This window comes from Tenrec ecaudatus, chromosome X (genome assembly GCF_050624435.1).
Source record: "Tenrec ecaudatus isolate mTenEca1 chromosome X, mTenEca1.hap1, whole genome shotgun sequence".
NCBI classification, from domain to species: Eukaryota; Metazoa; Chordata; class Mammalia; order Afrosoricida; family Tenrecidae; genus Tenrec; species Tenrec ecaudatus.
In genome coordinates this window covers 42,099,829-42,113,995 of record NC_134548.1, presented here as the reverse complement: position 1 = coordinate 42,113,995, position 14,167 = coordinate 42,099,829, and the positions used below count along the sequence as shown (strand labels likewise).

The following is a 14,167-nucleotide window of genomic DNA, read 5'->3' as shown; positions in this document are numbered from 1 at the left end:
TCTAGGTGACAATTTGGTGCCTGTGATGCTGTGATTTACTTGATATGGCTCTTCTAGTCAGTCTTTGTAAATCTCACCAAACAACCAAGTGGGACCATGAAGATTGAGTGTATTTCCTCTTTTCCTGATGGGTGTTGGTAAGAGAAGGTAGGGGAAGATGGTAATAGGATTATAGGTTAGTTGTGAGTGAGAGTTGTAAACACTTCGAACTCTAATGTGATAATTGGTCAATTTTGCCATCCCAATGGGTTTAAGACTATCTCAGAAGCAAGATGGGAGGATCATACTACCATAAGAAATAAGTGTGGGTTGCATCCTCTGGACCCCAAGATTCCATGCATGGAACCTGTTAGATCTAGGACACTGTGCTGTGACACTAGAGGAACAGCAAAGCAGCAGCAACAACAGAACTAAGAGCTAGAACACAAAACAGAGTGGTAGACTTCCCAGTTCCCATAGAGTGAGTAAAGCTTAGTGCCTTCAGTCAAGAAGTTCACTTGTGGAGTGGATTGCCTCCAGGCACTTCATTGGGAGAACTGGGCTTGCTGATGCATGGAGCTAGAGCTGAGCACCTTTTGGTTGAGGTTTATGGCAGAATGGGGTGCTTTTTGAGAAATTATTGGAAACAACAATAGAACCAGGGGACTGAAAGCTTGAGAACCAGAGAGAAGCTTATGAACTGAGAGAGGCTGAGAAAAGGTCATTCTGACCAATGAGAATTTCTTATCCTGAATTAGAACCTGGTAACCTCCTTAAAAAAACCCATATCAAATCCAGTGCAGATGTAGCAAGTACTGTGGAAGGGATAATTGATATCATAACTGATAAAGAAGGTTGAAGGGTAGAGGCATATTTGACCTCTGCCTCATAGAAATCCATCTTAGTTTGATTAATTTGATTCCCCTTCTCCCGGGGTGGGTGGTGGTGGTTATATGTCGATCATTGCAATTGGTTCCCCCTTTCTTCCCCTACCTACCTCGGCCATTATGGTATCAATATTCCCATTACTGTTCCTGAGGGGTTTATCTGTCCTGGATTCTATTTTTCAAGAGTTCTTATCTGTACCAGTGTACATGCCCTGGTCTAGCTGGATTTGTAAGGTAGAACTGGGGTCATGATAGTGGGGGGAGGAAGCATTAAAGAACTAGAGGAATGTTGTATGTTTCATGAGTGTTATACTGCACCCTGGCTGGCTCGTCCCTTCCTTATGACCCTTCTGTGAAAGGCTGCCCAATTGTCTACAGATGTGCTTTGGGTCTCCACTCCAGCTTCCCTTGTTCACATTGGTATGATTATTTTGGGTTTTCTGATGCCTGACACCTGATCTTGAATCACTTTGATCACATATATATGTTGCTCTCTAGTTTCCTGGGGCTTTTGTGCTTGAACCTTTGACTTCCAGAGGTTCGCTCTTTAGTACTGGAGTTGTTATTAGGTGCTGTAGTGTCAAATTGAACTCATAGTGACTCCATGTGTTCAAGTGGAACTGTCCATAGGGTTGTTGTCCACCTTGGCACAACTAGGTGGATTTGGATTGCCATTCTTCCAGTTAGCAGCAAAGCACCCAATCATTGCACAACCAAAGCTCCTTTTTAGCACTCGAGAGAGGTCTCAAAATGCCTACCAAATTATATTCCCACCTTAAGGCCCAGAACAGAATTACCAAATAAAACATAGAATTCCCAGTTAAACTTGGATTTAAGGCAAACAATATATTTTTTGGCATAAGCATGTTGGAAATTGTGCATGGGACATACTTGTGCTAAAAATAAAATCAAGTATTGCTATTAGGTGAGCATTGGATTGCTAACCACAAAGCAAGTGGTTCAAACTTACCAGTTGTGCCTTAGGAGAAAGATGAGGTTGTTTGCTCCTGTGACGAGTTATGCTCTTGGAAACCTCCACAGGGGTCCCTCCGAGGCAGAACTGACTCGGTGGTAGTGAGCACTCGCTTATTACTTTCTCATTGCATGACTACTTTATTAAATGACTTGCTTATGACCCCTTGTCAAAGAGGTTCTCATTATATGAAACTCAAGTTTACTTGAGTACACTGCATTTTTATTAACTAAACTTGGAAACCCTATTTTAGGGGCATGGTTGGCCAATTGATGAAGGGTATAAAAGTTTTCCACGTCCTCTAAATAGGGCTAAAAAAACAGCACTGAGATGTCCTTTATACTCCTGAGGACCCTGCAGGAGCAGGCTGAGTGAGATCTCACTTGATTAGTCCGTTTGCTTTTTGTCTTTCCTTTATCCAGTTTGCTTCTCCTACTGTCTCACTAAGGAGCCCTGGTTACACTATTGGGTAAGTGTTGGATTGCCATAAGTTTGTGGCTCACACCCACCAGCTATTCCTCAAGGGAAAGATGAGGTCGTTTGCTTCTGTAAACCTTTGCAGCCTCAGAAACCTATATAATATTTACTTTCTCATTAATTTCTCCTGAAACACACTTACTTATGTATGAATTCTTGTCTGAGGATATGCTTCTGAGAGAGCATGTCCTAAGATGGAGATTTCACAAATCATACCACAGCACTACCTCATCACAACTAAAAATGAGTTTGCTTACTAACTAAAATTTATGGTTGCATTCTTTGAAGTGGGAGTGGGGGACAATCCTCTTTGTTTCATGTGTAAAGTCCTGATTAACCAGTGAATAGCCATTTGACATACTCTTCTGAGAAAGCAATGGGTCTTCACAAAACACATTCATCATTTTCCTTCCTTTGAAACTACAGAAAATCAAATCAATTAAGTCAATACCATCGCTTATATTAGCATTTCCATTCAGAGGAACATAATGACTTAAAAAGAAAAAGGAGTGTTCAAACCCAGCTACTCTGAAAAAGACTAATAAACCAAGAGGAAATATTATGCATTGTGAAGGTGAAAGAAGAACCAATTACTAAACTAAACTATAGGTCATATATCAAAGAGATGAATATTTCATAATTTCTAAGTCATGGGAGTTTAAAAAACCAACCAACCAACTAACAAACAAACAACAACAGCAACAAAAAACTCAGACCACCTCCTGCGCGCCCATTCTTAGGAATGATTTTGGGATAATGCAACTCATTTCAGTGTGATAAATGCACACTTCAGGAAAAGGTCATTGTGCTCTAGTGATCTCCAGGGCATCTGTCCTCCTCTCTCTCTTGATGTGAGTGGAAAGCATTTTTTTCTTGATGCACTTAAGCTCAAGTAACCCTGACAAATCTCGTCTATTTATCTGAAAACCATTTCAAATCTTTATCATTTAAAAGATAAAGTCTATGTAGGGACATTTCAATTAAAAAAAAACAAACAAGAAAAAACCCTGCCTCTAAGCATCAGTATTTGGTGAAACATGCACATAGGATTATATAGCTTCATGCTGATTTATACCCAGCGGTAGATAAGATGCCATTAGAAAAGCAAGGAGCTAGATTCTGAATGAATGGAACATTCACTGTGATACGAGGATCACACTCTTTCTCCTTGCTGAGGAAATGCAAGGGACACTTACTTTAAAAGACATGAGACAATTTTGTTTGTTATGCCAGGAGCACTTTTGTTTTTATAACCAAGAATTCCATCTGTTCTCTTTATATATACCAAATAGCAACACCGAACTCGTGTTTTCTACTCTCTAAATCATTTCCTTTGATATCTCAGTCAGTGGGGCAGCACGGGAAAAAAATGACATGCATGTAGAAAGCTGTCGTGGTGCATTGCATGAGGCTACCTCCAGGGAAGTCAAAGGGATTTCTTCCCAAGATAGAGACAACCATTGTTGTCTTTCGATTTGAAGCATCATTATTAAGGAAAAAACATCTGCATTCTTGAAAATTTGCACAATACATAGTGATGATCATTTGATAGTAGATAATGATGTAGCTTTTGCATATATTCCATGTAGTTTTAAATTAAGTGACAGGTGCAGGGTTGCTATGGTGAAAAAATGAAACAGCAATTGAGACTTTCTATGCAAAGAGATACTTAATAGAAAACAATCCCCCTATAGAAAAATTTTCTGATCTATATTCTAAAGTGCTTTACAGGGGAAAGTGCAATTCCACTTGCCAGAGCCTAAGTGGAAAGTCAGCCAGTTTTAACAACTTGTCTTTTCAGAAATACTATAGTTTCAAACAAAGGGAATTCATTTTTAGACAACCCAGTGAAATGTGAAGGTAGATTTTTTTTATCTTATGGCTTTGGTACTATATTAATCATGAAAACAAGCCTTGGTGGAAAATAAGCCAGGCTACAGAAAAATCAAGTGAGATATTACAGGTCTATATTTTTGCTTTCCTTTCTAACTCTATTTGCTTGCAAACATTGATTTCTCTATGAAAAAGAAAAAAAGAGAGAAACTCACTTGACACACCATCAAGAGTTGGAGGAAGTGGAATTTATGGAAAATTGCTCTCAGGCAATTCATATGGTGAAATTATAGATAAATTGTTTAAAGCTGTAAGGAATGTCTGTGACAGTTGGGAAATTCTATTTCAGAGGCTCAAATAGAAAAAGATTAATAAGCCAATGAGAAAAATGCTTTCCTTGTACATCTTTATCTGAAGTGAAATCCTGCAAAGCAACATCAATATGTCTGGTCCTTGCTGGTGACATCGAAGATTCCAACCACTGTAATTCCAGAAAGAGGGTGAGTGCTATTCGTTGCAACTAAACTGTATCTTCCTGGCTTTTAACACTGTATGTTTGGAGTTCTCCAAGTGATAATGATTTGGAGGCACTTCAGTTTCGGTGGAACTATAACAGCCTGACCCTCAAGCTCGACCATGGCTCTATGTGCACACCTCTTACCTGTCTGAATTGGCACTTGACTTTAAACTTTGGACACTTTGGCTCTCTAAGTCCAAGCTGTAGCTCCGCCCACTTTCAGATTTTGTAGTTACAATTTCTCCTTTGGTTGCTGATCTGAACTTGCTGAGAAGAAATCTGCAATTCAATTAAAAGTAGTATAAGAAACACGCCACTGAAAACTCATTTCTAGTTGCCTTTTCTAGTGCTTTCAACAGTAAGTGATTCTTCAAGAAAGTGGCTTTGAATTTGCGGCTCTGGAGAGTTCCCATTGCAGGACCATTGCAATATACCGGCAGGAGAGTGAAAATGGTTAGGGTGTTCTCCAAAGATTGTGCCACTTGCTGGTAAGCTAAGTCTCTGTCCTTGTGAAAGAGAGACCACCTATTTTGGCAGCTCACCACTGTCATCTGACAAGCAAGAAGCATTGCTTGACTAGAACCTGTTTTAGGGGGAACTGAGAACAGGGATCTGAAACTATCCTTCAAAAGGCGCCTCTGGGACAAACTGAGGTAGTAAGGTATTAAACTGGGGCTCCTCCAGAGCAGAAACACTGCTCTTTTAAAAATTATAGCAATACGCATAAAGAAAAATGCAATCTTTCATGAATTTCTCCAAGTACATGTCAGTAACATTGAGTACATTCTTCAAGTGTTGCAACTCTTCTCAGTATCTTTTCCCAAATGATTCTACTCCTGTTGACACACATTCCATGTGCTCTAAGCAAAAATCCTCACTTTTCCTCCTTCTCCCCATTCCTGGAAACCACTAATGCTTGTGCTTTCTGCATAATTGCTAATCTCATATAAATGATATCGGACAGTATTTTTCCCTTTTGCTGTAGGTTGATGCTGGGCTACTGACCACATCATTGGTTGTTCTATCCCACCATGAGGGGGAACATGAGGTTGTCTGCACCTGTAAAGATTTATAGCCTTAGCAATCCTATGTAGGATCCTTAAAAGTTGGGGCCAACTCAATGACAGCGGTTTAGGTTTCAGTTTTGGTTTCACTCAGCATGCTACTCTCAAGGTCCATCTGAATTGTAGCACACCATCAGGAAGCCATTCCTCTTTATGACTAAGTTGGATTCCATTGTGTGCACGTACCTCATTTTACTTACCCGTTTATCAGTTGACGGGCACTTGGCTAGTTTCCACCTTTGGGCTACTGGAAAGAGTGCTGCAATGAAGTTTGGTATGCATGGTACCTGTTTTGCTGCTCTTGGGTCTTTTGAATAAATGAGGAAAAATTGAATTGCTGGGTTGTCTATTAGTTCTAAAGGCACCTTGGTAGTGCTAGCAATTAAGTAGTTGACTACTAACCTCAAGGTCCGCAGTTTAAGCCCTTTAGGTAATTCTTGGGAGGAAAATGAGACTATCTGTTACCTAAAGGTTTTCAGCCATGGAACCCCTAAATAGGGTTGCTATGAGCTAGAATAGACATGATGGCGGTGAGGGTCTTCTTGTCTTCTTCTTTGGGCTTTATGGTAGTTCTGCTTTCAACTCTGAGGATTTGCTAGACTGGCTTTGACAATGGACATACGAACTTAGGACTTCACTAAGAGGAGGAAGTTTTTCTGATGGCACAATCAGCTATGGTTTTCTCCCACCCCGCCAGCCGTCTCAACTCTGAAACAAAACACTATTCAACCCACTCTGAAGGAAAATTAAAAAAAAAACCACTGCCATCAAAGCAATGCTGACTCATAGTGAGCTCCTGTGAGTTTCTGAGAGTATAACTGTTTATGGACATAGAGAGCCCATCCGGAAATCAAATGGTTTGCTAAACAAGCAGCAGGTCTAAAGTGATCCAATTCTGGGCTGGTTCTCATATGTCTGACTACTTTCCCCTTTTGATGATTAGGTAGAAAAGTCCCATTGCACTGAAGCAGGCAACCACATTCATGGTACATTTACAATAAAAACTCCCCTCCCGCTTCCATCATTTTTACTGATTTCTTTCTTTTTGTTTTTACTTTCCCCTTCACTCAAGTCAATACCTGCCAATCCTCTAGTCGGTAATTTACCTTTTCTTCCCTATTCACCCCTGATAACCATCAAAGAAGGTTTCTTTAAATATGAAAATCTTTTATTGATTTTTTACAATTGTGGTTTCATACCATATTTGTTCTTTTGTGATTAACTAATTTCACTCAAGATGATAACTTCTAGGCTCATCCATATTATGAAGTAGTTCGTAATTCTATCATTCTTCTTTACTGTTGCATAGTATTTCGTTGTAGTAAGTGCCATAGATTATGTATCCATCCATTGATGGAAACTGTGGTAGTTATACAATCCTTTGTTAATTTTAGAGGAATAAGAGTGAAGGGGTAAAGTCTAGCCTGTCAATCAGGCCATAGTCAATGAGGCCTTTGTGTGGCCATGGCCTTATCTTGAGGATTCTGGGAACTCCAGTATGCCTCCTTGGAGGCAGGAGACACACTCTCCCCTTCTCTCTCTCTACTCACTCCCTGCAAGACATTGTAGCTGACAAGACACTTGGACCGACACTAGTTCCCTGAGCAAGAAAAGCCACGTGGAGACCCCTGCAGTGCTGAGATGCTCACAACACCACTGGATCCACAAGACTTCCCATCCACTGGCCAGTGATTTTCCTGCATTCAGCATCATTGCGTGTGTTTTGTGAACCTGAAGAGGAATTTCTAGATTAGTATTGAACATAGGGGCTAATACCAGACTTATGAACTTGGTATGGACTGGGCTAAGATGTTTTCTCAATATTCAATTGCTCTTCCTGATACACATATGAGTCTCTATGAAATTGTTTCTCTAGTCAACCCGGACTAACACAGAAGCTTACATTATTTTCATCTGTCTGATATTGTGATTAACACTGCCAAGAATATGGGTGTGTTCTTGTCATGGCTCTTACTTCTGTAGGATACATGGCAAGTACTAAGATTGCTGGATACTTTATTTCTATTTCCAAAATGTTAAGGAAGTTCTATACGGTTTTCTACAGTGATTCCACCATTTTAAAGTTTCATTATTAGTGCTTGAAGATTTTGAGAATTCTATACCCCCACTATCATTTGTTGTTTTCTGTTCATTTGAACTTTTCTATGAATGATTGGGTAAGATGAGACTTCATTGTCATTTTTATTTGCATCTCTGAAGTGGCTAACCATCACACACATTTCTTCATGTATTTTTTGGCCACCTTAATATCTTCTTTGGTGAAGCACCTTTTTGTGTCCTCTGCCATATTTTTAATTAGGATGTTTGTATTTTTGTTTTTTGAAGTGTTGAAATTTTCTGTAAATTTTAAGGATTAGTCTCTTATCCAATATGTCATTGTTAATTTTCCCCCAGGCTATATGTATTCTTTTTTACTCTTTTGGTTAAGTCTTTTGATGCACACAAATGTTTAAATATAGGAGATCCCAGTCATATAGTCTTCTGTTGTTTGTATATTTTTAGATATGTTTAACAGTATATTTATGCTATATATTAGACTATACACTGAGTTGCTAATCACAAGGTCAGGGATTCGAATCCACCAGTCACTATGAGGGAGAAAGGTGAGGCTATCTATTCACATAAAGATTTACAGCCTCAAAAACCCACAGGAATGATTCTATCCTGGCCGGTACGGTTTATATGAGTCAATATAGACTTGATGGCAATGAGTTTGGTGAGTTTTGAATACTAGCATTCCTAAGTGTGCCACTTCACTACTTATCTGTCAGTTTGTTGTACCATAGTGGTGTGTGTGTGTGTGTGTGTGTGTTCCTATGATCCTGAATCCTATGTCACTGATATTTCAAATACTAACTCTCTCACTGCCATCAAGTCAACACTGATTCATAGCAACCCCCTGTAGGTTTCTGAGATGGTAACTTTTTATGGGAGTAGAAAGCCCAGTGTTTCTTCTGCGGCGCTACTGGTGGTTTTGAATTGCTAGCCATGTGGATCACAGCCAAACTCAGTAACCACTATATGACCAGGGTCCCATTCAAACACCAGCAGGGTCAGCCAAAGTGAACAGGTTTCAGGAGAGCTTCCAGACTAAGAGCAGATTATGAAGAAGGAATATTCAGCGGAATTAGCCACTGAAAGCCCTATGGATAGTAATGAAATATTACTGGTTAATGCAAACATAATGAACAAAAGTAGAATATCGTCAGTTAGTACATAAATTGAGCTCCTCGGGTCTGAAAGCACTCAAAATATGACTGAGGAAGAGCTGCCTTCTCAAAGTAGAGTTGAGCATAATTATACAAATGGAGTAAAGCCCACAGGAGTACAGCCTTCAGGACCTTAATTTGCTAATAGGTCACACTTCCAAATGAGAAGAAACAGCTGCAAACATCAATTAAAAATTGTAACTTGGAAAGCACAAAGCATGAATCTAAGAAAATTCTAATTCATTTACAATGAAACGGAACAAATAAAGATCGATGTCCTAGGCGTAAGTGAGGTGAAATGGACTGGCATGGGTGAATTTGTATCAGAAAATCACATAGTTTACTATGCTGATTATGACACACTTAAGAGGAATGGTATTGCATTCATTGTTGAAAAGGACATTACAAGGTCTTTTGAAGTACAATACTCTCTGTGATGGGGAAATATCTATGCACATACAATGAAATCCAACCAGTACAATTTTAATTCAAATTTTTTCATCAATCATTAAAGCTAGTGATGCAGAAATTGAAAAATTCTACCAATGTCTTAAGACTAGCATTGATCAAATATGCAATCAAGATTCATTGATAATTATTGGTTATTGAAACATAAAAGTTTGAAACAAAAAGGAAGGAACAGTAGTTGTAAAACATGGTCTTGATGGCAGAATGAAGCTGGAGATAGCATGATTGAATTTTTAAAGACCAACAACTAGTTCATACCTTTTGTCAGCATCACAAAAATTGACTATACACATGCACTTCTCAAGATGGAATGCACAGAAACCAAATTGACTACATCTGTGAGAAGAGGCAATGAAGAAGTTCAACATCAGCCAGCTAAAACTAAGGCAGGTGATGACTTTGGAACAGACCATCAATTGCTCCATGTAAGTTCAGATTATAGTTGAGGAGAAATCAAATTAGTCCATAAGATCCAAAATACGATTCTTGAGGATATCTCACCTGAATTTACAGAACATCTCAAGAACAGATTTGACATATTGAACAGTACTGACAGAAGACTTGCTGAGCAGTGGGATGACATCAAGAACATCATACGTGAAGAAAGGAAAGGGTCATTACAAAGACAGGGAAGAGAGAAAACATCAAAATGGATGTCAGAAGAGATGCCGAAACTTGCTCTTGACCATAGAGTAACAAAGACAAGTGTGTTCAAAGAGCTGAAAAGCACATTTCAAAGGGCAGCTTTAGAAAACAAAACCAAGTATAATAACAAAATGTGCAAAGACCTAGAGTTAGAAAACCAAAAAGGAAGAACCCAGCATATCTTGAACAGAAAGAATTCAAGAAAAAAAATTAAGCCTCGAGTTGCAATCTTGGAAAATTATATGGAACAATGCAGGAAGCATCAAAAGAAGATAGAAAGAACACAGCCATTGTATCAAAAAGAGCACATCAATATTCACACCTTTTAGGAGGGCACATATGGGGAAGAACCAATAGTACTGAAGGAAAAAAGTCCAAGGCTCCAGGAATTGATGGAATACCGACTGACAGGTTGCAACAGGCTGATGGAGCACTGGAAGCACTCACTCATCTAGGCCAGAAAATATGGAAGACAGCCACTTGGCCAACTAACCGGATGAGTGGATGAGATCCATAGTTGTACCAGTTCCAAAGAAATATGTCCCAAGAGAATGCACGAATTATAAAACAATACCATTAAAATCACATGCGAGTATATTTTTGCTGAAGATCAGCCAACAACCATTATAATAGTACATTGACAATGAACTGTCAGAGGTTTTTCTCTTAAGGAAGCTTGCATTTTTAACAGGCGATATAATATTTAAGCCCAAATAATACATCTTTTATTTGGTTAGTTAATGTATCTGAATCTAGGTTTGGAGGTAGGGTGAACATTCACATTCTACAACAAATGCATTATTCCACTCTTTAGACACAAACCTGGCTCTGACAGGAAATCTTCTCCCTAGATATAATGGGAACCATTTAGTGCCAGTACAGATGTCAAAGGAAAGGAACATCTTCTATAGTCAGGTTAAAAGGAATCATCATTTATCTAAGGCTGAAAGTAATTAAAACTGCATTTCCTGAGGAGAATGATAGGGAAGAAGTACCTCGGTCAAGACCCCGACCTCCTCTAAGTCCCTGAAGTGACAACAGAATTGAAAAATGGAGTAGTATTTATTTCACAGGAGAAATGCCTGGAATAAAGACCAATGTTCCCTTGGAAAGACTATCTTACCCCTTTCTCCTGGGCACTTCCTGGCTTGCCTTATGCACAACAGAAGGTGATGTGCCCGACTTTTCTGCATCCTGACGGACTTGCTCTTGGCTCTGAATTTCTTCAGCTTCTCATTTTAAAACAAACATAAAACAAATTTATAAACAAAATGGTCAAAAATGAGAGCACATTTTTATTAGCACATTTTTATCTTGCATTCATTTTCCTAGAATAGCACTGCCCCCCCCCCCAATATATCATGCTTTACAGTGATACTCCCCTGATATTTCTTAGACACGAAGTTATTTCTAAACTATTGAGTGTCCCAAAGTTAATTAAGGACTGAGATCAGGGAGCTTTGTGGAAACAAGCTTTCTATGGATGACGGCACTGGAAGAACAAATATATCATTTCTGTACAGAAATTTTCAGGGCACTACAGTCTGGGTTCATGAGAACTCTAAATCCCTGGAGAAAGAGTTCTAGCATGGGGTTCTATAAATGGTACCCTGATTTCTGTGCACAGAAGCCATATACCCCGGGACTCAATAGTTAGCCCACTAAATTGATTTTTGAATGCACTGTATAGTATTATCAAGGTGGAGTGTGACTTTTCATTAGGTTCAAGAGTAATTCCTCATTCAGTATTAATTTTCTGTAGATTGTAGGTGATTTCACATCTCTGTCTCCTGCCCACTAAATGCTATTGATACACCTGCAGTCAATCTGAGAACCAGAAATGCATGTCATATTTTCAAATGCTGCTGCTGTGTGTGGGGGGGGGGTGGAAGGGAGTTGTGGGGGGGTTGTGCACAGTGAGAATCCATATATTAAGAAAATTAACAATGAAAAGAAATTTGAAATAAATATTGTTGAAAAATTAAAGATTGCTTTTTTGAGATGTGCATAGTTCCATTCATCTATTTTAAGTGACTTTCTTAAATGGTTAGTAAAATATTAGTGCATTCAGGAAAAGAACTGCCAGTAATAAAGATAAATGCCTCGTTTTAACTTCTCACTAGGTCAAATATATGGAAATTCACTGTGAATTTTCTTTTCTACTGACTTCTTCTTTCCTTGCGTGAACTGTAGATTTAGTGGGAAAGTCATTTGACTCTTTCCATGCTACTAAGTCATAAAATCACCCCAGGGATTCAGGAAATTCCACCATGTTTATTTGTCACAAAACCTAAGAAGTAGTTTAGTCCACCAAAATGAAGACTAAGACGGGTGTTTGAAGCCAAATAATTGCTTTAATTACCTTGACTTCTTCTTAGGATGGACTGCCGGACAACATCGGTGCCCAGAACATTGACTTGCTTGAAGCGCTTTGCCTTTTCTTCAAAGAACCATTCTCCAGTTATAATCCTTAGCTGGCTACTCAACGGAAAGGGGGAGAATATTGAAATTAAATTATTTAGACAGATAATTAACTTTCAAAAACCTCTGATCGAGTAACACAATTTTTTTATAAAGTACAATAGATCTTTCTCAATCTCTGCAGTATTTAAGGTAATAATAATGGCCACTCTCAGTTGAATACATACCATGTGCCAAGCACCACTTGCTCTTTATGCTTAATTTCTTTTTACTTACATAGTATTCTGGTGCAACATTATTATTCCCATTTTATAGATGAGATAACTGAGGCTTAAGTAATGAAATGACTGCTTTCCATCACATAGCTGGTAAATAAACAATAGAGCCAGGATCCTAACTCAGGCACTCTGACTTACATCTCAGACTCTTATCCACCATATGGGTAGGTAAATTACTGCTCCGTGAAAACAATAGAGAACAATATTTGAAGGCTTTGAATAACAAAGGAGTCATGATCAGGTCTGGTACAAAATAGAGACTGGGTTAGAATATGATAATATTCTAAAAGTGAGATGACAAAACTCAGATTCATGGTGAAAGTAATAGAGAGAAGTAAATAAATTCACAATATAGGTAAAAGAAGGGCCTAGAATTTGCAATAAACTGAAAGCAGGAAAGAAGGATCCTTTAATAAACATACCCATCTTTTAAGCTCTATCAATAGTGGCTACGTGAAATATGGTCCCATTCACCTCTTGAAATTCTTATAGCCCTCTTCTCTGTCTTTACCTCTCCTATGATCACTACCATTTTCTGATATATTTTAGGGTTATTGATGTCCATGTTCTTTCATGCCTACTAGGCTATAAGGTCATCTAGAGCTGATCTCTATTTAATCGATCTTTTCCCACTGGGACCTGGAAGATATGCTTTCATGGACTGCTTTCTTGGTGAATATATTTGCTTAATAAATGGTTTATCTACTTCTCTAAAATTTGAACATATTTCGTTTCTCCATGTCGAGGCTTATCATAATGATTAACCACATTAAACGTGACTCAGTAGTGTAAACAGTTTTCTAATTAAGAATGACAGCCTGAGATATGGCACTAACGCAAACCTCTGGGAATAAAAATTTCATACAACCAAGCAAACCCTCTGCTGGGTATATATGCTAAAGAAGTAAGAGCTATAACATGAGTATGCATATGCACACCCTTGTTCATAGCAGCACTGTTCATAAGAGCAAGAAGATGGAAACTACCTAGATGCTAATCCATAGAAGAAGGATAGAGACAAATAACTAAATATTATATACCTTTAAGGAACAGGGATGAAACCTTGAAGCATGTCATTGCAAGGGTCAATGTGGAGAACATTATGCTAAATGTAATTCGTCAATCATAAAGAGACAAATATTTTTGAGATGATTGTTATTAAAAAATAAAATAAAGACAAATACTTTCATATCAAATGAAATAGCCTCCAGAGGTTACCAAGAGGCGTAAGGCAAGGGAGGAAAGATGAAGCAATAGGAGAGGGTTCGTAAATATCAACTTGGGTGAAAGGGAAGATAGTTATCCACAAGAGAGAGAAGAGAAATCATAAGCATTGGGTAGGGTAAACTATTGAGGGGTTCCATTGTAGCTTATTTGTTAATTAGAAATTTGATT

General features: G+C 38.5%; 1 protein-coding gene across 2 annotated transcripts in view; it reads right to left on the bottom strand.

Annotated features, from left to right (window-relative positions):
• SYTL5 (synaptotagmin like 5) overlaps window positions 1-14,167 on the bottom strand; it is a 126,589-nt gene that overhangs the window by 50,936 nt on the left and 61,486 nt on the right. For both annotated transcript variants that reach the window (XM_075539115.1, XM_075539116.1), the window contains exons 3-5: window positions 12,436-12,551; window positions 11,197-11,305; window positions 4,811-4,945 (exon numbers count right to left, since the gene is read on the bottom strand). In XM_075539115.1, the coding sequence (XP_075395230.1) occupies window positions 4,811-4,945; window positions 11,197-11,305; window positions 12,436-12,551 (360 nt within the window). The remainder of the gene's footprint in view (window positions 1-4,810; window positions 4,946-11,196; window positions 11,306-12,435; window positions 12,552-14,167) is intronic.